General features: G+C 53.2%; 2 protein-coding genes across 2 annotated transcripts; both read left to right on the top strand.

Annotated features, from left to right (window-relative positions):
- The first annotated feature begins 5,050 nt into the window (after positions 1–5,050).
- Positions 5,051–9,202, top strand: LOC128065591 (keratin, type I cytoskeletal 14). Its single transcript, XM_052658798.1, has 8 exons — positions 5,051–5,710; positions 6,948–7,030; positions 7,553–7,709; positions 7,860–8,021; positions 8,105–8,230; positions 8,325–8,545; positions 8,636–8,682; positions 9,108–9,202. The coding sequence occupies exons 1-8, from the start codon at positions 5,051–5,053 to the stop codon at positions 9,200–9,202; spliced, it is 1,551 nt and encodes a 516-aa protein (XP_052514758.1).
- A 9,737-nt stretch (positions 9,203–18,939) lies between these two features.
- LOC128064999 (keratin, type I cytoskeletal 9-like) lies at positions 18,940–25,224 on the top strand. Its single transcript, XM_052658055.1, has 8 exons — positions 18,940–19,416; positions 21,050–21,132; positions 21,262–21,418; positions 21,696–21,857; positions 22,552–22,677; positions 22,803–23,026; positions 23,406–23,644; positions 25,011–25,224. The coding sequence occupies exons 1-8, from the start codon at positions 18,940–18,942 to the stop codon at positions 25,028–25,030; spliced, it is 1,488 nt and encodes a 495-aa protein (XP_052514015.1). The 3' UTR covers positions 25,031–25,224.
- The last annotated feature ends 301 nt before the right edge of the window (positions 25,225–25,525 follow it).

Genomic DNA, 25,525 nt, shown 5'->3' with positions numbered 1-25,525 from the left:
GGGTGGCAGAGCTTTCAAGGGGAAAGGGGAGCCAGGTGCTCCAGGCTCCTGATTGCCTCCTGTGCCTGCAATCCTGCCTGCCAGCCTGCCTGCTTCTGGCCCCTGTGCCAGCCCTGCCTTGCTGGTGACAGATGCTGAGGCCTAGATCAGTTCAGGTTCCAGCTTGTCATTCCTAGAAGTGGCAGCCCTCAGCTCTGGTAGATATGACCCTTGCTGTACACAGACAGCTGGGAATTGGTGAGGAGAGGGAGTAGGCAAAGTGAAGGAGCCTGGGCAGGGGATGGTGTGGAGAGACGGGGAAGGAAAAGAAGGGGACCTGGACTCTGCCAGGAGGAGAGGAGAAGCTCAGCTCTGGGCAGACCCTCCGGGTGGGAGGTGATCTGAGAATCACAAGGAGGGCTCCAACTGGTCACTTGACTGTGAGCTTCTCTGGACCTCAGACTTCCTACCTGGGACATGAGGAGGACCCTACCTGTCCCTTTTTTCCCCCATGGCTGGTGGAGAGGGGTGCAGCTAAGAAAAGACTGTCAGTAACGCCTAACGCGGCTCCCGACATCAATGATTAGAGAAAGACTTGGTATCTCTTCCAAGGAAGAGGTATGGGAATACCTTAGGGCACAGAGGGTTTGAAGGGCCCAGGTTAGCTATGGGGCTAGACAAGAGAGGAAGAAAGAGTTTTTTCTTGGGCCTGGACAACCCTCCAAGTATCTCCTAAAAGCCACAGTCCCTCAAGTGTGGATAAACAAGGCTCTTGAGCCAGTGGGTGTCAAAAGCTCTTTCCCTCTGTTGATGGATTCAAAAACCAGTGGGTGAAAGTTTAAAAAGAAACAGGATAAATTGCATAGTCTCAAAGTATCTTCCTCCAAGTATTTATTAGTTTCAGTGAGAAAAACAATACTACAGTGGAGAAGCCTAACAAACCCACTTCAGCCAGTGAGCAAGGTTAATGTCATCAGCCCTAAGACACATCAACACATGTCTTGGATGCCGGAGATCATGCACCGAGAAGGTCATAATGTCACATCTGTGGTCTTGTCAAAATGCATAGCCTCATTCTGATGTTGAGAAATTATCAGAAGAACCCAAACTGAGGGGTGTTTTATAAAAATAACTGACCGGTACTCTTTAAAAGCGTTACGGTCTTAAAAGACAAAGAACGACAGAAGGGGCTGTCACAAACTGCAGGACACGTGACAACTAGTGAGCGGAATCCTGGACTGGATCCTGCAACGAAAAAGGGTCATTGCTGGAGAAACTGGTGAAATGCAAGAAAAGTCCTTGGTTAATTAACATTATTGGGTCGATGTTAATGTATTGGTTTTGATCACTGTATAATGTTTATGTCATCTGTTCATATTAGGGGAAGCTGGGTGAAGGGGACACATAGATTCTGTAAAATTTTTGCAACTTTTAATGAACAATTCAAGATAATCTCAAAATAAAAAGTCATAAAACATCTCTGTCCCAGAGGAGTTGTCTATTTGTGAAGGAGTCAGAGAAACTGGGTGATGGGAAGTGTGGATCAGAGATCTGAGAATTCGGTACTTCCCTGATGCTCACTGCCCGGCACCTTTACATCTTGCTAAAGCTGCTCCCAGAAGCCTTCCAGATTGGCCCTGCCCACATCTTATCATAACCATCTCTCCAGAAGTTTTCACCACTGCCTCTGCAACATGGATAGTTCTGGGTCTGTTACATAGGTAGTGGGTGGAATAGTGTCCCCCTGAACTTTGTGTGCACCTGGAACCTCAGAATGTGAGCTGATTTGGAAATAAGCTCTTTGCAGATGTAATAACTGAGAGAAGATCATACTGGATTAGTGAGAGTGTTAGTTGCTCAGTCATGTCCAACTGTTTTGGGACCCCAGGGACTACAGCCTACCAGGCTCCTCTGCGCATGGAATTCTCCAGGCAAGAATACTGGAGCAGGTTACTATTTCCTTCTCCAGAGGATCTTCCAGACCCAGGGATCAAACTCGGGTCTCCTGCATTGCAGGCAGCCTCTTAACCTTCTGAGCCACCAGGAAGCCTAGGGTGGGTACTAAATCCAATGAGTGTCCTAAGATAGAAAAGGGCACACAGACACAGAGAGATGATGGCTACATGAAGACAGGGCAGAGATTGGAGTTGCATTGCCATAAAGCAAGGAGTGCAAGAAGCGGACAGAAACTGGAAGAGGCAAGGCAGGATCCCCCTCAGCACTTCCACACGGAGTGTGGCACCTTAATTTTAGACTTCCGTACTCCAGAACTGTGACAGAAGACTGTTGGTTGTTTTTAACCACGAGGTTTGTGATAATGTGTTACTGCAGCCCCAGGAAACGAATGCACATGAACTGCACTGTTCTGATATTTATTCGTAGCTTCAGTGATTCGGGGGTGTGTCCTCTCTTCCCTCTCAGGCTGGGGGTTTCCAAAGAGCAGAGACTGTCTCTTCAATGAGACTGGGGCTCTGAGGACAAGGGTTGTGTCTCCTTCCTCAGACTGGGCTGTCCTGACATCTCCTCCTTCCTTAGGAGCAGCCAGGTCCTCAGCACACAATGCTGGTTCTGTGGGGGGCTGCCTGGCCCTGCCCCTTCACCAGTTTGGGTTGGCATCGGTCTCCCCTCAACCGGCTGGTGCTGGGAGACTCACCAACCACAAGAGGCACCGCCCTCCTTTACTGCAACCTCCTCTTCCCCAGGGGGAGGCTGGAGGAGGGGCAGGTAATGGCCACATGCCACACAAAACCAGCCTGGGAGTCCAGAGGTGGGGGGTACTCCAGTTCCAACAGATGATGCCGCCCCCTAACCCATCACATTAACCCCTGCTGCTCCAGAAAGCTGCCCCTCTTCAAAATGTCAGGAACACCAGGCCAGGCTATTTGCACCTAGATCCCTGTCTACAGGGGGAAGAGGGCTGGCCTTAGAATCTGAGCCAGGGTCTAGTCCTGGGTGGGGGAGACAGTCAGAACTGTTTCTGATGCTGGGATTCCAGGGTCCCTGGAGGTTGGGAGCGGGCTGGCAAAGATCTCTTCCTGGATTGCGTGCGTGAACGTATGCATCATGGGTTCCCCACCCTCTTTGTCTTTTGGACTCCCCTTTGGCGAGGGGCAAGGAGGGAGCCTCTTGTGGTTTCCACTGAATCAAGTGAGAGGGAAGAAGAGCTCTTCCTGTGTCCCATGCTCCAGGGATTCTGTCCGTGGTTCCTGGCGGTGGAAAGAGACGGGGTGGTGGGCACCACAGAGGAAGCGGGTGCTGGGCTCTGCACTCACTGGTGCTCACTGGATCCCTCCGAACGCTGCATGTTTCTCTGGAGAGCACCCCATCCCCTCCACCGCACAGCCAACAGCAAAGTCTTCTAACAAAGGCATCTCCTCCTTCAGCCCAAATCCCTGCTGCCTCTCACTGAGGAAATTGTAGGGCTGGGCCGGGGTGGGGGACCATTCTCTGGAAGGAGATTAGGAGTGTCTGTCAGGGGAGGTTGGGGTGGGGCGGGGCCCTCGCTTACTCACATCCTCGAGCGTCCTCAGCATGGCAGATCTGGGGAGCCCACAGCCTCAAGTGTTTGTCTCAGCATTGTCTTCTAAGCCCCAGTGGCGGCGGGTAGGGGTGGGGAGGGCGGCTCCCCGACTTCTGCTTTGGCGGCAGTTGGGGAGGGGGCAGAGGGAGGCTCTGCTTCCATTCCAGGAGCAGTTGATCCAGGAGGAGTCCTGGAGCCTCCAGCAGGGGCTGTTGGGGCCTGTCTGGGGAGATGGGACGTGTCAGGCAGCCCCAGACACGACTGCATTCCTCTCAACATGCCTGCCGGGGTCTGTGGGGCTGAGGGGCGGTGGGAGGGCGGGGTGAGGCCTCAGGGGTGCCTTTGGAGGTTGTCTGGGAGACCTGAGATGGCTGAGGTCCTGATATACAGACATATGAGGCCGAGCTTGAAGGACCCCTGGAAATGTCCCCTGACCCTCGGGGCCTCAGGGGTTGGGGATGCTTGACTCCACTTTCTGATGCCTGCCCTCCTCCACCCGCTAAAACCCTACAAGGGGCTCAGACAACGGTGCCTGAGCCAAACCCTCCCATGGGGCTGCCCTGGTGGTCTGAGTGCCCTGGTGCCCCTCATTGCTGTACCAGGGGTGTTGCTCCACCCCCTCTGGGGCCCAGATTGGGCTACAACAATGCTACCCAGACTCTGCCCCACTCGACTTACGAAACCCCCTCACATTCATTGTCATGCTGTCTTCTCGAGCTGACTGCAGTAGGCAGAGTGGCCACCGAGAGTCCATGGCCAGACTGAGCAGGTGGTATTTACGCCCACTTTACAGACGAGCAAACCGAGACTCGAGGAAGCATCAGGGCCTAGGTCACACAGGAGTAAACAGCAGAGTCAGGACTCCACCTGACTGCATACTCTTTCCCGATGTCTTCTGGACTCCCACCTGCCCTTGGCCAGAGGAAGCAGCCAGTGCCATGGGCATGTCCACAGGTGTGTGGAGGACCTTAGGGTCAGTGCTAAGGGCTGAGGAGAGCTGCCTGGATTTCTCTGTACCTAGGGCATTGGGGTGGAAGCCTGAGCCACTTGACTACTGGCAGGGCATGTTTCAGGAGTGTGACAGGCCCCTTGGCACAGCCCAGAAAGTCAGACCTTGGAGGGTCCCAAAGCCTCATCTCATTTTATAGATGGTAATGCTGAGCGGCATCTCTGTGCCCCACGTGACCTTGCCATGCTATTGCTCCTCCAGCCAGGTGCCACCTGGAGTGGTGGGCTTCCCCCCAAGTGGATGGCAGAGGCCCACTAAATTAATGAGAAACTAACAGGTCACCAGGTTTATGGTGCACACAGGCCCTACTCCCACCATCTTGCTGAGCCCAGCACGCGTGCTCCCAGGGTCTGAAGGGAAAGTGTAGCCTGCAGGCCCACACCTCCTCCTGTGAATCACATCTGGCGGGACAAGAAACCCCAAACACCCTGAACAATGAGTTTCCAGTAAAATATGACAGACATGATGAGGTGGATGAGAGGAGGGATCTGCCTGGGAGTTGGCACTGGCCTCTGGGTGATGAAAGCCAAGGGGAATGGAAAATGCCAGGCCCGCCCCTACCCAGGAGTATAAAACCAGGCATCCTTCTAACTCACCTCAGCACCTTTCTCTTCCCTGCCGACTCGCTCACTTGCTCATTCACCTCTCTCCTTGGCACCATGACCACCTGCAGCCGCCAGTACACCTCCTCCAGCTCCATCAAGAGCTCCGGAGGCATCGGTGGTGGCTCTAGCCGCATATCTTCCGTCCTGGCTGGAGGCTCCTGCCGGGCCCCCAGTGCCTATGGAGGCCTGTCTGTCTCCTCCGCCCGCTACTCCTCCGGGGGTGCCTGTGGGCTGGGGGGCGGCTATGGCGGTGGTTTCAGCAGCAGCAGCAGCTTTGGCGGGGCCCTGGGCAGCGGCTTCGGTGGAGGATATGGCAGTGGCCTTGGTGCCGGCTTCGGTGGTGGCTTCGGTGGTGGCGTGGGTAGTGGTTTTGGCGGTGGCTATGGCGTTGGTGATGGGCTCCTGGTAGGCAGTGAGAAGGTGACCATGCAGAACCTGAATGACCGCCTGGCCTCCTACCTGGACAAAGTGCGTGCCCTGGAAGAGGCCAACGCCGACCTGGAGGTGAAGATCCGTGACTGGTACCAGAGGCAGCGGCCTGCTGAGACCAAGGACTACAGCCCCTACTTCAAGACCATCGAGGACCTGAGGAACAAGGTGCGTGGGCCAGGCGGCGGGAGGTGCCGTTCTAGCCACCTCACTCAGGAGCAGTGGAGGCCTCAGAGCATTGATTGCTTTGAATTCTTAGACAGGCTAGCCTCCAGCCCCTTCTTCTGGCTCTAGATGCCCCCAACAGAGCTAGTCTATGAGAAGATGGTCTCCTTTTCCCCACCTGGCTCATACCTCTCTGGACTCGAGACCCATGAGATACCGGGGGTTCCTACACTTACAAGTTACAGAAGAAGTTGAAGCTTTGGGCTGTCTGCCCAAGGTCACGTAGCAAATTGATGGCAGAGCCAAAGCTACAGCCCTTGTGCCCCACCTGCCAGCTTGGGAGGCAGCAACCTGTTCTCCAGCCCAGGGGAGGAGCGAGGCTGTAACGGGACCAGGCTAGACATCCAAACCGCTCATTAGCTCATTAGTCTGGGCTGTGGTGGCTGCCTGCATGAGTCTTGGCACAGGCAGCCCCTCCCCACAGCCAACAGGGCATGGAAAACCCACAGAAACAATCAGTGGTGGCCCACCTCACGTGCCCCGCACAGGAGGGGAGCTGGGGGGACTTGTGTCATCTGACTCTTGTTCCTTGCTCTCATATCACACCAGGAGTCTGCTGATCTTGGTGTCTGGCTCTGATGCTTTGAGGGGATTAGGGAAATCAGATGATGAGGGAGGGAACTCTAGCCAATCCAGAGTTCAGTCTGTCCCCACCAACCCTCCCCTCACCCCCATTTGCTTCTTCTGGTTTGAATCCTCTGTGCCAGCTGGACCTCAGTTTGTGGGAAAGCCCCACTTAAGATCCTGTGCTCCGAGGGCTTGAGAAGGAGTGCATGTGCCTGCAGAGTCCTGGCAGGCCTGGCGTGTGCAGAGAGAGGGGAATTCAGGTCAGGAAGCGGGTCTGGAGAGCCTGGCCATTCTCCTCAGTGGCAGGGAACTCAAGGCTCTGAGACCCACCTCAGGTTTTGCAACAAGTCAGTGGTAGAAGCAGGACCCAAACTCAAGGGCTAGTTATTTTAAAGCCAAGGCTCTTTCTACCCATTCTGATGCCCATGAGCCAGCAAAGTCCTGGGTCAAGGCTGGACCAACGGGGATTATCCTTTAGGCTGCCATGGCAAAGGCTTGTGGGGAGTAACGGGGATTCAAGCAGAGCATGAAGGTGAAGGCCTGATGCCGGCTGAAGTCAGGTCTGGTTAGCACTGTCCTCTCCACCAGTGACCTATACCCTTTCCATCTGCAGATCCTCACAGCCACTGTGGACAATGCTAACGTTGTGCTGCAGATTGACAATGCCCGTCTGGCTGCTGATGACTTCCGCACCAAGTGAGTTTGCAGTGGTGGTTCAGAGCACCCAGTCTTCCCTGGGTGGGGCGTTTTGGGAGCAGTGTTCCCTGAACAGAGTGTGCCAGTGTCAGGATGGCTGTGTGCAAACCCCTTGGGGCACTTGTAAAAATACAAGACTCTTGGGCCCCACCCTTGGGATTCTGATTCAGTTATTTTTAATAGGCTACTTGGGTGATTTTCATCCACAGTCAGATTAGGGAGCCACTGCTTCAAGGAGAGGCACTCCCCACTTCCCAACTTGCCCCTGAAGTGCCAGAGGTAGTCATATTGGTCGGCGTCTCCCCTCTATGAGTTCTACAGCGCAAGGAACTGCTTACTCCTGTCATTGTCCCCCTCCCCAGATGTTCATATCTGAGGAATAATGAGCATTATGTCTATCCATGCCAATCAAGACTGGCTCCATAAACCACCCAAGAAGGCCAACTATGGACAGAAGGGGGAAGAGAACAGAACCACCAGTGTGACTGGGGTGGGTGTCTCATTTCTCTTGGGCCATTCCAGGTATGAGACGGAGCTGAACCTGCGCTTGAGCGTGGAGGCCGACATCAATGGCCTGCGCAGGGTGCTGGACGAGCTGACCCTGGCCAGAGCCGACCTGGAGATGCAGATCGAGAGCCTCAAGGAGGAGCTGGCCTACCTCCGGAAGAACCACGAGGAGGTGAGGGCTAAATGGAAAAGCCCGCTTAGAGGGTTAGCTGGGAGGGAAGAGATGCAATTCAGATGGCTGAAGACAGCGTTCAGTCCAGGAACACCTCTGACTGGGGAATTCTAATCGGCCACCGTAATGGATTGTTCATTGGTTGTGTAGGAAATGAACTCCCTGAGAGGCCAGGTGGGCGGAGACGTCAACGTGGAGATGGACGCCGCCCCCGGCGTGGACCTGAGCCGAATCCTGAACGAGATGCGCGACCAGTACGAGAAGATGGCGGAGAAGAACCGCAAGGATGCCGAGGACTGGTTCTTCAGCAAGGTGGGTGGCGTTTGGAGTGGAAGGGACCCAGGAACCCCTTTTCCCTGGAACTTCCCGTGCAAACAGTGCTTTCCTTTCTGCAGACAGAGGAACTGAACCGCGAGGTGGCTACCAACAGCGAGCTGGTGCAGAGCGGCAAGAGCGAGATCTCGGAGCTCCGGCGCACCATGCAAAACCTGGAGATCGAGCTGCAGTCCCAGCTCAGCATGGTAGGGGCGTGGCCGGGCTGGGGGTATGCGCGCAGGGTCTCGCTGGGAGGGAATGACCACCCTCCCTGATTCCTGATCTTTCCTTCCCTCACAGAAAGCATCTCTGGAGAACAGCCTGGAAGAGACCAAAGGCCGCTACTGCATGCAGCTGGCCCAGATCCAGGAGCTGATCAGCAGCGTGGAGGAGCAGCTGGCCCAGCTGCGCTGCGAGATGGAACAGCAGAACCAGGAGTACAAGATCCTGCTGGACGTGAAGACGCGGCTGGAGCAGGAGATCGCCACCTACCGCCGCCTGCTGGAGGGCGAGGACGCCCAGTGAGTGCGGGAGCCCCGTCCTGCCCCGCAGTGTTCACTCACTGCTCCACCGCGGGGTCTAATGACCTTTACCCCTTTCTGTCTTCACAGCCTCTCCTCTTCCCAGTTCTCCTCTGGCTCTCAGTCATCCAGAGATGGTAAGGCCTTCCTCCTCATCCAGCCTGAACTCAGGACCACCGCCTGTCTCCCAGCAGCTCTAGGATGTTAGGGGCTTCTGGAGGAGTTGAGCTAGGGTCCCATAGTTAGCACCATGGACAGAGCCCCACATGGCCTTCCCACCAAGCCCGGGCCATTTGGGCGGATCTGGACAGAACCATTTTGATCTCAGTTATTAGGATGCTCCAGTCTGAGGACACAGACTCCCTGACCTTAGGGAGCTCTAGTCTGAAAGAAATGTGTTGATAATATCAGTGCTGGGGCAAGAGCAGTGGGTGAGGTGGTAATCAGGGGACAGGGCAGTAGGGAGACGGTTCATTTCAGTGCCCTGGGCTCCTTGGCCTCTGCTCCTGATTTCTCTACTGCCACCCACCACTCGTAACGCCCTCTCTTCTCTCTTCCCTAGTATCCTCCAGTCGCCAGGTTCGCACCAAAGTCGTGGACGTGCACGACGGCAAGGTGGTGTCCACACACGAGCAGATCGTTCGCACCAAGAACTAAGGCTTCTCTGCACTGCTCATGCCTAGAAAGCACCCCCCACCCCAAGTGGACACAGATTTCCCTGGGGGATCCCTTCTCCTGTCCCCGCCTCCCCCAAGCACTTGACTCGTGAGCCCTGTTTCACCCTTGCCCCTTTCAGCAAGCAATAAAGCTTCATTATCTGAGTTGCACAACTTCTGTCTCTGCCTGGTCATTGTCAGGAGTGGAGGTGGGGAGAATGCGGAGGAGGCATCTCTTGGGAGCTCTCAGAGCACCTGGCTGTGCCCTCTGGGACTGGGAGAAAGAAACTGGGGGCAGATTGGGCTCAGGTCCCAGGATTGCTTTCACCACTGCAGAAGATAATGTGTGTACCAGCTCATATATCTCCTGGGACATTCATTCATTTACTCACCCCTCCATTTACTTATTCATTCATTCAACAGATATTATTGAGTGCCTTTTGTGTGCCAGGCAATATGCTAGGTTAAGGATTCTTAACAGTTTGGTCTTTAGGGATTTGAGTGTATGTTGAAAACTATAGATCTCTTCCCACCCCCAGTAAGCATACATACATTGCATATAATTTATGAGATTCACAGTTCCCCTAAAGCTCATCAGTGGAGGTCCATGAACCCAGTAAGAACTCATGTTTTACTGAGAGTTTTGTCTCCGTCCATTCCACCTGCTCTTGCCTCCAGAGCTGGGTCTTCATCCTGCCTGCCTTTAGTTGACAAACAGCAAGTAGATTAGTGTCTCCAAGCCTCAGTTTTCACATCAGTAAGTTGGGCACAATGACAGTACCTACCCCAGGACTTTGTTGTGAAAATTCACGTGTCAGACCTCTACCACAGTGCCTGGCACATTGCCAGCTCAGAGCATGGCTGTCTGAACTTCTTCCTGTGCATGGTGACTCTTTTCCACAATGAGGGTGTTTTTAGAGGCTTTGGGAACAGATGGACTGATTTCGAACCCTGGGTCTGTTCTGAATCAGCTCCATGCTCCAAGAAGCACGGTGAACGCTGCTTCTTGGAGTTTTTATGGGAATCCAGTGATTGAATGTGCATCAAGAGGCAGGGTTGCAGGAGCCTCCTCTGAAGGGGAGTGTCTTTTCCTCTCTTTTTGGAGGTCTGGAAAAGAAGGAGGAAGGGGAGGACCTTGCCTGAGTGAGTAGTGGAGATTCCAGAGGTGGGTAGGGCTCATTGCCCCAAGGGAGGAAAAAGTTAACTAGTCACTGTATCAATTTCAACAACTCATTCATTTGGCCGCAGGAATGAAGCTTCCACGGGGAGTCAGGGTGGGACTTGGGTTAAAGAAAAGGCAGTCTTTGAAGGCAAGAGGGCTAAAAGCTTTGGCTAGAATCAGACATCCTGAGCTGGAGTCGCAGCTCCAACACTGACTAGAATCTGGGCAAGATTCTCTTTTGCAAAATGGGGAATGAAAACCCTCACTGTGTTAAGTCCATGTAGGGTTAAATGATCTCATGCAAAAACGAGTTCAACATCGTGGTTGGCACATAGTTGGGGCTCTATAAAATGGAAGCGTAAGAGCGTGAATTATAGGGAAAAGGAATGAAGTAATGTTGGTTTCTTTGACCTTATCTTCACCTCAGGAAAGAGAGGCCATAAACTCCAGGATGTCTTTTTACCTGAGTGTTGCTCTAAAAGGGTTGATCTGGGGTGATCTCTGGGTGAGGATGGGCCATTCTGGAGGTGAGCGACAGAGTTTTGGAGGTATGAGGAAACGATTCAGGGAGGAGGAAGGTTTCAAGGCTCTTCCTTGGAGACCGAGAAGAGATGGTTTTATGGCCCTAAAAGTGATAGGGCCATGGTGGGGAGAGGCTGGATGACACCCCTGGGAAGGCTGGACCATGAAGACCTGTGTTCCCAGCTGGGCAACAGGCTCAATTGGCATGGAGTCGGGGGAGTGGTCCACATCGGGAGGACAGAGAGCAAAACATATCCGCAGTCATGGGCAAGGACTGTGTGAAGATTCTTGGGACATCGTTGCCTCGGAAGTGGTGCCGGATTAGTTTCCACCCCTGAGGGTGGTCTGCTTTCAAGGAATATAGAAATGTGAGATCTCTTAGACCTGGCTGTGGTGGGGCTAACTTCTTCTCCACAGGGGCTGCATTACTCTTTGGAGGGAATCGGGAGAGAGTGGGCTTGCTTGACAGAGAGCAGGCTCAGAAGTGGAAGGGGAGGAAGTCAAGCAATGGGCTTTGAGGTGGCCCCATCCTCTGTAGCCATCCCAGAGTCCCACATGGAGCCCACTCTCCTCTGATGTGCACCCCCCAACCCCACCATACCCCACTGGGAAAAGTGGAGCCAATACTTTGGATCCAGCTGCTGACCTCTGCGCTTGTCCACAGGCCCTGGCACCACAGGTACCCAGCTGAAAACCTGGGGCATTCACTCTGACGAAGGCAAGACCGCCTCGCCCACCGCCACCCTAGGTCTAGGTGATGCGGAACTTGGAGAGCGACTCCATAGCGCTGTCTAGTGGAGGCAGCAGGAACTGCATCTTAGAGTCCTGGGGCTGCCAGGCGGCCTCTCTGGCTGCACTTTCCCCAGAGCAATTAGGAAGGAGTGGACCTCTCTCTGTCCTCAGAACACAAGGGCGGTGTGGGAAGGGCTGCAAAGCTGGCTCCTCCAACCTCCTCCTCTTTGGGGCACAGCAGCGTGCTCTAGGTCACAGGACGGAGAGTGGCCAAGCCCAGCCCTGCTCCCTCGTCAGGCTTGGGCTCATTCCTATTGTGTTTTCTGTCTCTCAGGATGAGGCTGAGAGCCCAGTGGCATCAATATTAATTTCTTCTCGCTGACTCCAGGATTTTTTTTTATAATTTTTTTTTTAATTGGAAAATGTCCATTTTGAAATTCTGGGTCTGCTTTAGTACGGAGGGCTGCTGCTGCTGCTGCTAAGTCACTTCAGTTGTGTCCAACTCTGTGTGACCCCATAGATGGCAGCCCACCAGGCTCCCTCATCCCTGGGATTCTCCAGGCAAGAACACTGGAGTGGGTTGCTATTTCCTTCTCCAATGCATGAAAGTGAAAAGTGAAAGGGAAGTCCCTCAGTCGTGTCCGACTCTCTGCGACCCCATGGACTGCAGCCCACCAGTCTCCTCCATCCATGGGACTTTCCAGGCAAGAGTACTGGAGTGGGCTGTTTTCCACTAAATATTTATTTACTTATTTGGCTGCATCGGGTCTTAGTTTTGGCGCGTGTGCTTTTCTCTAACTGTGGCACATGGATCCAGTTTCTCCTCAGCATGCGTGATTCTATTAACAGTTCCCGACAGGGATCAAACCTGTGTCCCCTCCACTGGAAGGCAGATCGTCAACCACTGGACTACCAAGGAAGTCCCTGGGGGGCTCTTTTTGTTGTGAAAAGACCTCAGACATGTCCAGGAGCCACTACAGGCAACAAGAGGCGTATCTCCTTGTGGTTATTTGATCATGTGAAGGGCTCACCCTCACACCCACAGACAATCTGGTTTGGTAGCTAACTAGTCCTACAGGCTGGTATTGGAGGAGGCAGCCCTAAGGAAGCCTGAAGCCCAGGAGGCTGGAGGTCCTGATGTTCTGATCTGATCCTCGCTGAGATTGGATGCTGCCACAAAGAAAAAAGGGGTTACTCGGGATTTCCAGGGCAATGCCCAGATTCAGACAGACATGGGGCAAGCACCAATCTGAGAGCTGCCCTTTGCTGGGCCAGCACTTTCCTGACGGGCTTCCCAGCGCCGTGCTGGCAGCTGTGGGGCAGGGCTGGGAAAGAAAGCCTTCTTCTTTAGAGGTATTCTGATGGAGACGGGGTGAAAAGAGACACAGAGAGATGGAGAAACAGACATATGCATAGACAGACAGAAAGCATGGGGGGGGTGGGAAGAGAGAGCGAGAAGAGTCAGGGAAAAAGGAAAACAGAAAAAGACAAGATAGTGAAGGCCCCGGGCTAGGAATAGGTAGAGAGGCTCCCTTGTTCATTCACTCAGTCACATGTGTTTACTGAAGCTTACTATTCTAGGTGTGGGGAAACCTAAGGATGGACAGAGACAGACTGAACAAGGAGAGAGACAAAGTGAGGAGGCTGGGGGTGGAGAGAGGGAGCCCCGGGCTCATCTTAGCTCCCACTTACTGCAGGACAAACCTGCTCCACCTCCGGGTTTAGCTCTGTGATTGTGGCCATGTTACATACCCTCTCTGAGCCTTAGTTTGCTCACTTGTAAAATGACTGTAAAATTAGTACCTACCTTATAAAATGACTCTGATGGTTAAATACGAACAGGGCAAGCAATGCAATGGGACTCTTACCTGGAGGCCTGGAGGTGCTTTCATAGAAGAAACCGCACTCCTCCAACCTTTGTGCGCCTTTTTCCCAGGCCCACTTAGCACAGAGGAAAGGGGACTCAACAGACTGGGAGGATGGACTTATGAGTCAGAAGACTGAGAACTCAAGTTATCCGCATAGTCCAAGGGGAAGTCAGGGGTGAACACGTTGCCACTGACAGTCAGGAAATGTCCCTCTGGGGGCTAGATCCACACCTATTAGCTTTTGAGCCTCACAGCAGCCTGGGGAAGTCAGAAGTATTTTTACCGTCCAGATCCTTTGCTTGACAACTCACCACTTTTTGTCCACACTGGTCTTCTGTCCTTGCAGTCGCATTGCTCCGTCCCACCTCAGGACATTAGCACATCCCCACCCCCAGGACACTCTTCTGCTGGCTCGCTTGCACTCACCCTTCACTCAAGGGCTTCTTCCTCAGGGAGACGCTCCCCAATCTCCCCAACTGGGCCACACTCTCATTATGTGCACCCCATTTCCCTACTGACAGCACTCAGCCCCGTTTTGAATGGCACATTTATTCTTGAGAGTCTGTTTTAGCCCATAGCTGCCTAAGGAGGTAGGGGCTCTGTCTGACTTCATCACCTCATCCCCAGCACTCAGTAGGACACCTGATACATAGTAGGTGCTCAGTAAAGGATGAATCAAAACTTACAGAGAGGAAGTTGAGGTCCGGAGAAGGGAGACTGCTTCCCCAAGTAAGTGGAAGAACCTGGCTTTGGACTCAGAACTGTCCGGCTCCAAAGCCAGTGTCCTTAAAATTCTTCTGCTGGGTGTGTCCTTGCAAACACAAGCCTGGGGTGTCCAGGCTCAGGGGAGGAGCCTGTCCCATCCTCTGTTCTTGTCCATGCCCGCTGGTCTTGGAGAAGGGGAAGTCTGGCTGGGTGGAGTGGTGGCAGGCGCCTAACATGTGAGTAAAGGCTGAGCGTTGACAGAGGTGCAGGTGCCCTGGCCCTGCTTAGTGGCTAATGGAGGGGCGGACCCACGCACCACACCTGCCCTCCTTCCCCCCGCAGCAAGATACTTGTTGACTCAGGGCCCTCTTGGGGCTGCACCTGGGCCCAGTGACAGACAGCAAGTTGGGGGGAGCAAGTGGGAGGCGTGAGTAGTGGTTCGCAGGCAAGCAGTGGGGTCCCTGTGGTCAGAGGAAGGCTGCCCTTGTCCCCTAAGTCACCATCTCCTCTGCGCTTTGGGGACACCTCGTAGGTGGAACTGTGTGGTCCTCCTCTGTGCCTTTGTCTGCCGGAGTCCTTGAAGCCCCTCCTCTCTACGCTCTGCTTGGAGCACTGAGGGCACGGGTGGCGCCGTGGCTGCTGGCTGCACTGCGGTGTTGGCTGCAGCCTTGGCCATGGGGCTGCAGAGGCTGCTGACTCTGCTTGGGTCTCAGGCACCAGGGTGTCCTGAGCTGCCTGTGCGCTGCTCCATGTTCACGCTTTGGAGGTTTCCCAACGCGGGTGTTGGAGGTGAACCCAGAGGGCAGCCCCTGAGCCCTGAGAGGGTAGAGGAGTGAACCATGTCATATGGCCTCAAAGGAATGGCTCGCTCAGGCCAGGACTCTGCCAGCCTTCTTCATCCCTGACCCCACCTGGCCCGGTCTGGTTCCCTGGGCCATTTAGAGAGCTTGCGAGAGGGCAAAGGATGGCCCCCAGGTGCTGAGGAGCAGGACTTCATTTCTGGGCCATAGGAGCTGTCCAGCATTGCTAGCTCCTCTTTGCTTACTGGAGGCAGGGCCAGATGTGGAGAGGTTTGGCAGATGTGGGGAGCAGGGTTGCACATGGGGAGTGCTGGGCATTCATGGAGAGGCCCCTCCAAGTAAAGGCCTCACACATACCGTCTTTCTGGCCCCTGACAGCTCTGCTCAGAGCAGCTTCTCATGGGGAAACTGAGGTCAAGTTCCCAGGGATAGGGATGCTGGACTGGGAGGCATCTCCTTCTCTCTCCAGCCCGCTGCCCCTCCGAGCCCCAGTGGGGAGCGCCAGGACTGAGAACAGAGGCAGGCTGGGGGAGAGAAGTAGGTGCTGGAGCCGACGTGCGGGGATGGCCAGATGTGGGAGGAAGGCCCCAGCCCTCTCAGCTCTCAGAGAAGAGGGCAGGCAGTGGCCAGGGTTCCCTCCATGCGGGCAGAGAACCCGCCAGGTAAGTCCAAAAGCTAGGGGAGCCTCGGGTTAGACAGGCAGTCCGGAGCAAAGAAGCCATCAAGTCCTCATCTTGCTGGCCCTGGGAAGGGGCTGTGGGGAGAGGGCCGGCTGTGCAGTGGTCCCCAGGGCCAGTTTCCCCGGGCTGCTGCAGTGAGAGTCCAAGGATGGGAGCCTGCTACTCTGAGCTGAACGAGAGTCGAGGCAAGTCTGGAGGGCAGAAAATCGAGCAGCTGGCTGAGGGCAGGGATTGGTGGGCTTGGGACCAGGGCTGGAAAGAGGCCATTTCTCATCGAGTCCGCTGAACAGGGGTGCCCCAGCTGGGAGTGTCCGGTCAGCCAGGCTGGTCTCAGCTACCCTGATAGAGATAGGCCTGGGTCCTTAGGCTCCCCCAACATGACTGGATTTGCAGAGAAGGGACATGCAGGCCCCAGAGGCGCTACGCTGTCAGCTCTCCCCTCCCCTGCTCCCCCTGGCTCTGCCCAAATCCTGCTCCATCCAGCTAGGTCGCCTGGAACCTGAGGCTTCCATCACGGGGTGGCAGTATCAGCATGGGGATGGGGCGAGGGGAGGAAGAAAGGACAATAGAAGCAGGCCCAGGCCTGGGCTACAGCCTTCCCAGGTCTCCAGTCACCTTGCAGGTAGATGGTGGGCTCACTGGCAGAGCTTGGTGGGAGCCTGGGGAAAGGCTGACAGCTAACACTCTCACCACCAAGCTTAGTCTAAGAGTTTCCCAGGTGTCAGGCAGTCACAAAATGCCTTCAATACTTTCTGTATTATCTGTTTAAAATTTATTTAACATATTTAGTCCTAGTCATTCATTTAGTGCATTTTGGTGCATCAAAGCTCACCTTTCATTTCAACAAAGATATATTATGCAGGAATGGGCTTCCCTGGTGGCTCAGATGGTAAGGGATCTACCTGTAGGAGACCTGGGCTTGATCCCTGGTCAGGAAGATCTCCTGGAGAAGGGCATGGCTACCCACTCCAGTATTCTTGCCTCGAGAGTTACATGGATGGAGGAGCCTGGTGGGCTGTGGTCCCTAGGGTTGCAAAGAGTCAGACATGACTGAAGCGACTCAGCCCGCATGCATATTGTGAAGAAAAGTCTATATTGCTACCAAAAAATGAAAATCAGAATCACTTATCAAGGAGATGATACAAATAAATACTTAATGTCTAGCAGATACTGTTGCTTCCTATAAGTTCTGGATCTAAGACTGGCTTTGGTTTTGATAAACAGCGTGCTTGTCAAGAGGGGAAGGATATTGAAGAGGGCTTAGGGTCTGAGGTTTTCTCCTTGACTGAGCAAAAGTTTGGAAAATGAAGAAAGGAAATATTTTTTTTTTTTTCAGCAAATGATTTACTATTATTTAACACAGCCTCCGTACATTACCTAAAAGCATCTCAGGGAACACTGGTTGTTTATGAAAGCCTTTTTAGCTGCAGCGCAGAGGTCATTTTCTCTTCTAGGGGTCATTGTTGATGACGCTAGCCTCTCTCTTCTTACCTTTAGCTCTTCTTTAGGCTCTCAGCGGCTCCTACCTGGAGCTGGTTATCTTCCCTTCATTCAGTTTGTTGGGATCCTACTTGGGCCAGACCCGGTGCTAGGCACAGGATCAAGTTCAAGATGAGCAGCAGAGGCATAGAGGAGTTTATATTATCCACGTGCGGTGGGGATGAGGGGACACAGAGATACATTGTGGAAACTGTTATGGAGCAAAGTGCAATCCAGAGGGAGAGAACCTAGGAAACTTCACAGAGGAGAGGGCACACAGATGGGTCCCCAAAGACGAGCAGGAGTTTTCTGGGTGGAAAAGACAGGGAGGAACACCTCAGCTGGAGGGATCTGCAAGCTGAGCATTCTCCAAAGCATGCAGGGTGTGTGGGAACATTGTATAGTTTAGTTAGGGGTCCTGGGGAAGCAGGAGAGATGGGGCGAGAAAGATCAGGATGAGCCTTAGAAACCAGGAATGTGAACGCTATCTTGGGGGTGAAGGGAGGTCAGTGATGGTCAGACGGGGGTTGGAAAGTCCACTCTGCTTCTTGTGTGGAGAAGGAGTCAGAAGGCTTGAGAAGAGCCAGGAGTTGTAGCAAAGGTCCAGGTGGGGTAGGAGTGGATAGGGACTTGGGGGGCGCTGAATGAGAAGAGGCAGTCTATCATTTTTAGGCCTGTGTCTCCTACTAGGAGATGGGCTGACTATTAATGTCATCATTTTATAGAAGATGGAATGGAGACCCAGAGTAGTCAAGTAACTTTCCAGAGTCACACAGCTAGTGAGTACGGAGCTGGGGTTGAGCTCAGGTAGTCTGGTCCCAGAGCCTGCCGCCTTCTCTCTTACTCTCTCCTGGCCTTGCTGATCAGAATATGCTCTGACTTTCTTCCAGGGGCAGGGCTCTGTACATCCCAGGAGGGCAGGATAAGTCCCACATCTCAGTATCCTTCCCAGGGCTCAGTGCAGGCTAGACACCTGTACTGGTCAATTGCCTATCCATTGCTGACCCTGCTGAAGGACTAGGACACTTCAAGCCACTTGCCTTCTTGCTCGAAGGTCAGGTTGTATCAGCACTGCTTAGTTAATTTAGTCTGTTCTCCCGAGTCCTTTATGTGAGCTCTGCTTGCCACTTCCAAGTGCTGGGGGGCACACTGCTTGTCACTGTCTCAGGGTTTCTGCCATGCCACTCATCTCTTCCATCAGACTGGAGACCCTGAGAGCAAGGACGGGGCTCCCCGTCAACTTGGGGCTCCTTGAGGCCTGCGACTTTTTACCCACACAGGTAGCTCCCCCATCCTCTATGATAACTCCTTGGTACCCTGGCCCCAGCTCACCCACAGTGGGCACCAAGTGGGAGCAGGGAGAGTGCAGACCGCGATGATCACCGTTCTGGGGATTTCTATCGCGAGGAACTAAGTCTCAGAACTGCTGTTAGGCCAGTGGAGACCAAACTCTAGGATATAGGTCATCCCCTTGGCAGCAGAACTGATTTATTGGTGCCCTGGACAGCCTAACATCATCAAATTACCCCACACAATGGAGAGAGGCTGGGCTGCCTTCAGGCAGCCACCAAAGGACGCTGAGCCTGCGGCGGCTTGGGGCAGTCCGGCCACCTCCCGAATCCCAGACCTCCTTTGGAGTCTGTCTGGGGGCAACTGGGGCAGACAGTGGGCACACCCAGGCGTTGCCACCATCCACTGGAGGTATAAGTAAGCAGCCTCTGTGGCAGCTCTGCATCCTGGCTCCAGAGCCCACAGCACTCCTACGACTGCTTTCATCCTTGGGCAGCGCCATGAGTTGCAGACAGTTCTCTTCGTCCAGCAGGAGCCGCAGGAGTGGCGGAGGCGGCGGGGGTTGTGGGGGCAGCATGAGGTCCTCCTCAAGCCGCTTCAGCTCCAGTTATGGCAGAGGGTCTGGGGGCGGTTTTAGTGTTGGGAGTTTTACTGGAGGCCTTGGGGCTTGCATCGGTGGTGCTGTTGGAGGCTTTGGGGGGCTTTGGGGCTTTGGCGGTGGCATTGGCAGTGCTGTTGGAGGCTTTGGGGGTGCTATTGGAAGCGGAGACGCTGGCATCCTGCCTGCTGATGAGAAGACCACCATGCAGGATCTTAACAGCCGGCTGGCCTCCTACTTGGATAAGGTGCAGAAACTAGAAGAGGAAAATGCTGACCTGGAGACTAAGATCAGGGACTGGTATGACAGGCAGGAGCCCAAGAATGTCAGGAAGGATTACTCTCGCTATTATGACACCATCAAAGATCTGAAGAACCAGGTAGGCCGGGGAAACTCAAAACTCTGTTTGTCTGTCTCTCACACCTATATGTACACTCACTCACTCACATGCTTTATTTCCTGTGTGAAGGCAAGATGCTGGACTCTAACTTAGATAATAGCCAAAGAATCTTTTGCAAACTTTAACTTCAAAAAGAATTTTTAAATTGAGATATAGCTGATTTACAGTGTTGCGTTAATTACTGCTCTATAGCGAAGGGATTCAGTTACATATACATAGGTACATTCCTTTTTGAAATATTCTTTTCCTTCATGGTTTATTATAGGCTATTGAATATAGTTTGTGCTACCAAGTGAGACCTTTTTGTTTATCCTTTCTATATATAAAAGCTTACATCTGCTAACCCCAGCCTCCCACCCCTTCCCTCCCTCATCCCCCTCCCCCTTGGCAACCACTGGGTCTGTTTTCTATGTCTGTGATCTTGTTTCTGCTTCATAGTATTGTGTTTTAGATTCCATGGACACTTGAACTTTTATCAGGAACAGTTCTTGGCCTGGCTCATGCAGAGGCAGTGTGGAGGGAGCATAGCGACGGGGCAGCTTGTACCTGGCTCTGCTGCCAATTCACTGTGTGACCTTGGGAAGCCTGGTGCCCTCTCCAGGCCTATTCTTATTCTCCTATCCATTTAATAAAGAGAGTGGGCAGACTAGCTCTCAGGCACCTGTTGGTTTAAACTTTCTGTAATCTTGGGGGAAACAAAAGAGATAAGAGTGCTGCTGTCCAAAACAAGTGGGCCGTATGGCGCATGAGAGAGGGCCATCTGTGCCTGTCTCTTCTCTTAGCCCCCGAGAGTTCAAAGCTTTCTAGTAGAGAAAACTAGACATCTTATCTCTCCCTTCCTACTTTTTCTGGGCTCTTCTAGGGATCTGTCTTGATTTTTCCAGTTTGGTTGGACCCAGATATGCCTTCTAGCTGGTCAAAGCATGGAGAGGATCTAGAACTCTAGGGACAGACATCATCTATCCATCCATTGATCCATCTATCCACCCATCCATCCATCCATCCATCCACATGTCTGTTTATCCACTCAACTTAGAGGTTGAGTACTCTCACTGTTGCTCTGGGCAAGCATAGTAACATCTCAGGCGTGGTCTCTGCCCTTGAGAAGCTCATAATCTAGCTAATTTGCTGTTCCCACCTGATCCCCTTGCCTTCACACCTTCTCATGAACAGCCTCTGGGTATCTTGTTTATTCTATCCCAAACCTCTTCCTTAGTCATCTTTCAGAGATCACTTCAGTTGCCAGCTCCTCCCTGAAGCCTTTCTTAATCTCCTGTAACCATAAATCCACTGTCTTTTCCTTGAACTCTTCTAGGATATTCTGGTCTTGGCAGTCAACCAAGCTCCTTGAGGAGCTATATCTCATTGATCTCTAACTCTCACAGTGTCCTTTGTAGTAGATATTAAAGTATTTGTTGAGTGAATGAATGAAGGCCACACTGAACATCCTTGCTGAAGTCTGTGAGGGGTCTGTGCCACATACCAGCTTTGGAAGCCCCTCCTGCCTCTTGGGCATCTTCCTGGATGGGCTCCTCACCTCCTATGGCTTTTGCCTCCCAGAAGAGGGTCATAGCAGGGGTGCCTGGGTTCTGTGCCATCTCCTCTTTTTTAGATTGTGCAGGTCACGGTGGAAAACAACAAGATTTTAGTGGACATTGACAACAGTCGCATGACCATGGATGACTTCAGGATAAAGTGAGTCCTACTTGTCCTCCTCTTCCTCCTTCTCCTGTCATCCATCCTTCCTCCAGCCTCTAGTGCTCGGGAGGTTCCTGTGGGGGCTGGTGACCTCTGGCTCATGCCCTACCCCTGACTGGTCTGCAGGTTTGAGGTGGAGCAGAGCCTGCAACAAGCAGTGGAGGCTGATATCAATGGTCTGCGAAAGGTGCTGGATGATCTAACTATGCAGAAGTCTGACCTGGAGATGCAGTGTGAATGTCTGCAGGAGGAGCTGGTGGCCCTCAAGAAGAATTATGAGGAAGTAGGGTCTTGGCTACTTGGGGCTTGTTGGGGAGAGGGGGGAATAGAAGTTCAGGGATAATCGGGGATGGATAGGAGCTGTGGGCCATTGCATGGAAGACACCCCCTCCGTTACTCTCGAAGAGGACATGCACGCCCAACCTATGGTGGTGGTTAGGCTTTGACGTCTCAACTGTGTCCCATCCCATTTTCGCACCCCAGGAGGAGCAGGAGAGGGCTGAAAGGTGACGGAGAGGATCCCATCCCACCCTGACCTCATATCCCCTTCTTCCCGGTAGGAGATGAACCAGTTGTGTGGGCAGAGCACCGGGGATGTCAGTGTGGAGATGAATGCTACTCCTGGCGTGGATCTTACTAAGATCCTCAATGAAATGCGCGAGGACTATGAGAAGCTCAGTGCTAGGAACCGAAGCGACATCGAGCAGCAGTACGAGACTCAGGTGAGCGGTGCGGGACGCTGGCCCAACCTCCCCTCCCTCCGTCTGCGTGCCCTTTCCACCCACCCCACTGCCTCTGAGCCTACTCGTGCTTCTCAGTCCTCCTCCTTCCCATGCATTCACCGCCCGCAAGTGTAATTATCAAGCGGTTTCCCAGTGCCGGGTTTCATGAGGAGTGCTGATGTCGCAGAGATGAGCCACACAGGATCACTGCCCTGGACAAGCTCAGAGTTCACTACATGTGCGAACAAAGGCAGAGCGTGAGGAGCTTACATAACGCTGTGTGCTTTCAGGCTCTAGTGGAGGTACCCAGTGTGCCCCTAGCACTGCGCTGAGCTCCCGATGACTCCCTTCCTCCTGGGTCTCCAGCCCCTAGTGTAGAGGGTGACGCATGAGGACAGGATTTGTGGTGTGTACATGTGTATGCATGTGTCTGGGTGGCACTTTGAAATGAAGTTAAAAGGTAATTTAAAGGCAAAGTGTGAAGTGTCTTAAAGCCTGCTGAGACATACTGACAGAGAAACCGAGAAGCAGAGAATTGAGAGAAACTGACAACGTGGCTGGCTGGAGGGACTCAGAACTCAAGATGACTTGTTTTTGGCTTTGGCTCAGGCTTGGTCCTGGAGGTGAAGGTGCTGACCAGTGGGGAAGAACCTTCCCCATTCGGTGAGCTGCTCAATGAGCTTTCGTGTTTCAGATGAAACAGATTGAGCAAGAAGTGACGACCTGTAGCCAGGAGGTGGAGTTCAGGAACAAGGAGGTGACCAAGCTTCGGCGCACCGTCCAAGAGTTGGAGGTCGAGCTGCAGTCTCAGTTCAGCATGGTTGGTAGCCAGGCTCTGGATCCTCTGCCTGGGTGGGGCGCAGGAAGCTGCACATGACCCCCAGGGACAGGAAGGGGAGTCCAGCTATGAGGCAGCATCCTTCTCAGTGCCTCCTCTGCCCCTAGAAATCGGCCCTGGAGAAATCCTTGGAAGACACGGAGAACCGCTACTCTGGCCAACTGCAGCAGATCCAGGGTCAGATCAGTGTCCTCGAGGGCCAGCTCGCTGACATTCGGGCAGAGATTGAGTGCCAGAATCAGGAATACAGCCTTCTGCTCAGCACCAAGATGTGGCTGGAGCAGGAAATCAAGACCTACCGCCGCCTTCTTGAGGGTGGCCAGGAGGATTTGTATGTGTTCCTGGGTTTTGTGGCATGCCCCAGAAGTTCTAAACCCCTGATGCTCCCTCTGTTCTGCTGGATACAGCAGTTGGGGAAGTTCCTGTACACAAGGGTCTGATGGGCTGAGGATTTCTTCATCCCGAGGGGGGAGCCTCAGGGCCTTTCGGCTTTGAGAAAGGAGGATGGTAACAATGAGAGACGGGACTGCTCCCTGCCCCAGGGAGAGGAAGTCCCTCCCCTCCCAGCTGTGGTGCCAGCCCAGCCTCTGTCCTCTGCCTTGCTGGAGGAAGACTTAGGAGGACTCACATTTAGGTCTTCTCTCCAAGTTCATCCTTGTATATATATGTGGGGTCACCTGTTTTATCTCTGTGCTTTCTTTGCTTCTCAGTGAATCTCATGGAGGTGGACAGACTGGCTCTGGAAGCAGCAGAAGAAGTGGAGGTGGAAGCAGTTATGGAAGAGGATCCAGGGGAGGAAGTGGAGGCACTTGTGGAGGAGGAATTGGGGGCAGCTCTGGTGGAGGAAGTAGCTCTGGAGGAGGAAGTGGGGGCAGCTGTGGAGAAGGAAGTGGAAGGACATCCCAGTCCCAGTCCTATTCCTCAAAATCTGGTGGCTGTGACACACAAGGTAAGGGACAACTGTAAGGTTGTGGGGTGGGGGAGGCATCGGCGTCAGCTGTCAAGGCACCACCCTTTTTAAATATCTTTGAGCCTCTCTGCTATGTCGCTTCAGTCGTGTCTGACTCTGTGCAACCCCATAGATGGCAGCCCACTAGGCTCCTCTGTCCCTGGGATTCTCCAGGCAGGAACACTGGACTGGGTTGCCATTTCCTTCTCCAATGCATGAAAGTGAAAAGTGAAAGTGAAGTCGCTCAGTCGTGCCCGATTCTTAGCGACCCCATGGACTGCAGCCTACCAGGCTCCTCCATCCATGAGATTTTCCGGGCAAGAGTACTGGAGTGGGGTGCCATTGCCTTCTCCTGGTTGCCATTATACATATTCTAAACAGAGTGAGACTTTAGGGAGATCTCCAGTGAGTGCTGTAGACTTGCGCTTGTTTCTGATCTGATCACTATTTTGGACAGAGTGTTAAGTGAGGCTGGGATCACATCTACATGAGACTTAAGTCTCAATAGCCTAAGAGATGAGTTGGAAGTGGAGTATTATTTTGTCTATTTCTCTCCACACCCTATGAGGTGGGTATTGTTCTTATCCCCAATTTAGAGATAAGGAAAATGAGGTTGCTTATCTCTTGCTCAAGGTCAAACAACTCATAAATGAGAGATCAGCTCTGTGGGACTCCACAGCCAGTACTTTTCATCATCATGAGGATGGGGACACCTGGGTCAGCAACAGTTCAGGCAGAAAAGAGTCTCAAGTGTTGTAGTCAGTGGTCGGGTTGTACAAGCCAGTTATATGATGAAACTGTCCAAAGGAGCATATATCAAAGATAACAGTCTAAATGCAAGAAGGAGTCAAACAGATGAAGTGATCTCTAGGTCAGAGAGGTTCCCCTTGTACATGCTGAATCTTGTAAAACAAAAATCTCATATGAAATTGTAACAAAAGGCTGGGTAACATGCCTGGCAGTGCTCAGCTCAGAGGTACCTGGGAGCCGCCCTTCTCTGGAGGGTGGTTTTGTGTGTTGGGTGGCACTGCAGGGCCATGGATGTGTGTCTATGGGCAGAGGCTGGGGCTGTCTTCCCCTCAACATGCAAGAGATTTACTGACAAAAGCTGCTGCACGGAGGACGGGGCTGCCTCCTGAGCCACCATCCTCAGAAATGGGAGAGCAGCTGCCAGCTGTTACAGCAGAGCTTTGGGAATTGGATGGGGGCCACTAGGACTGGAGGATCCTTCCGTCTCAGGATTCTCCAGCTCTTTGAGCTCCAGTCTCCTTGCCCCCCATTTGCCCATTTTCCTCCAAGTCCCAGTCTCTCTGTCTCTTGTTCTAAATCCTCTCTTCTCACTCATCTCTCTCCTGTCTCTCCACAGGCTACCAGACACGATACTAGAGCCCCTGCAGACTTTCCTGGCCCCACCCCAGCCGGACATCCCCCAGATGGTCAGACTCTGGATAAAGCCTGCTCACTGCATTGCAACACTGGGAACAGCTGGCAACAAGCCCCGAGACCCATTTGGGATGGGGCTCGCTGGGCATGTGTGCCTTTGGCTGTCCATTGGCTCCCTCCTCTGGGAGGGTTGGGGAGACCTCTCTCCCTCTGTCTGGTTTGGGGATGACCCCATTCCCTGCCTTATCTCAATTTTCCCAATAAAGCTTTCCTGTTGCAAATCAAACCTGGACTTTGACTCACTTGTTCCTTGGGATTGATAAGGGGCAGAAAGGAGGTGAAGGGAGAATCAAAGGAATCCACCTGTAGAGTATTGGTTAGCTTTTCTATCAGCTAACTTCTACTCGCAACAAAGCAATCCATAATTTGGTGGCTTAAAATCACGATCATTTACTCAGCCCGTGCTGTCACAGTTGACAGTTTGGACTGGGGAATTTT

This window comes from Budorcas taxicolor, chromosome 19 (genome assembly GCF_023091745.1).
Source record: "Budorcas taxicolor isolate Tak-1 chromosome 19, Takin1.1, whole genome shotgun sequence".
Classification (NCBI taxonomy): Eukaryota; Metazoa; Chordata; class Mammalia; order Artiodactyla; family Bovidae; genus Budorcas; species Budorcas taxicolor.
This window is presented reverse-complemented; position numbering and strand designations above follow the sequence as displayed.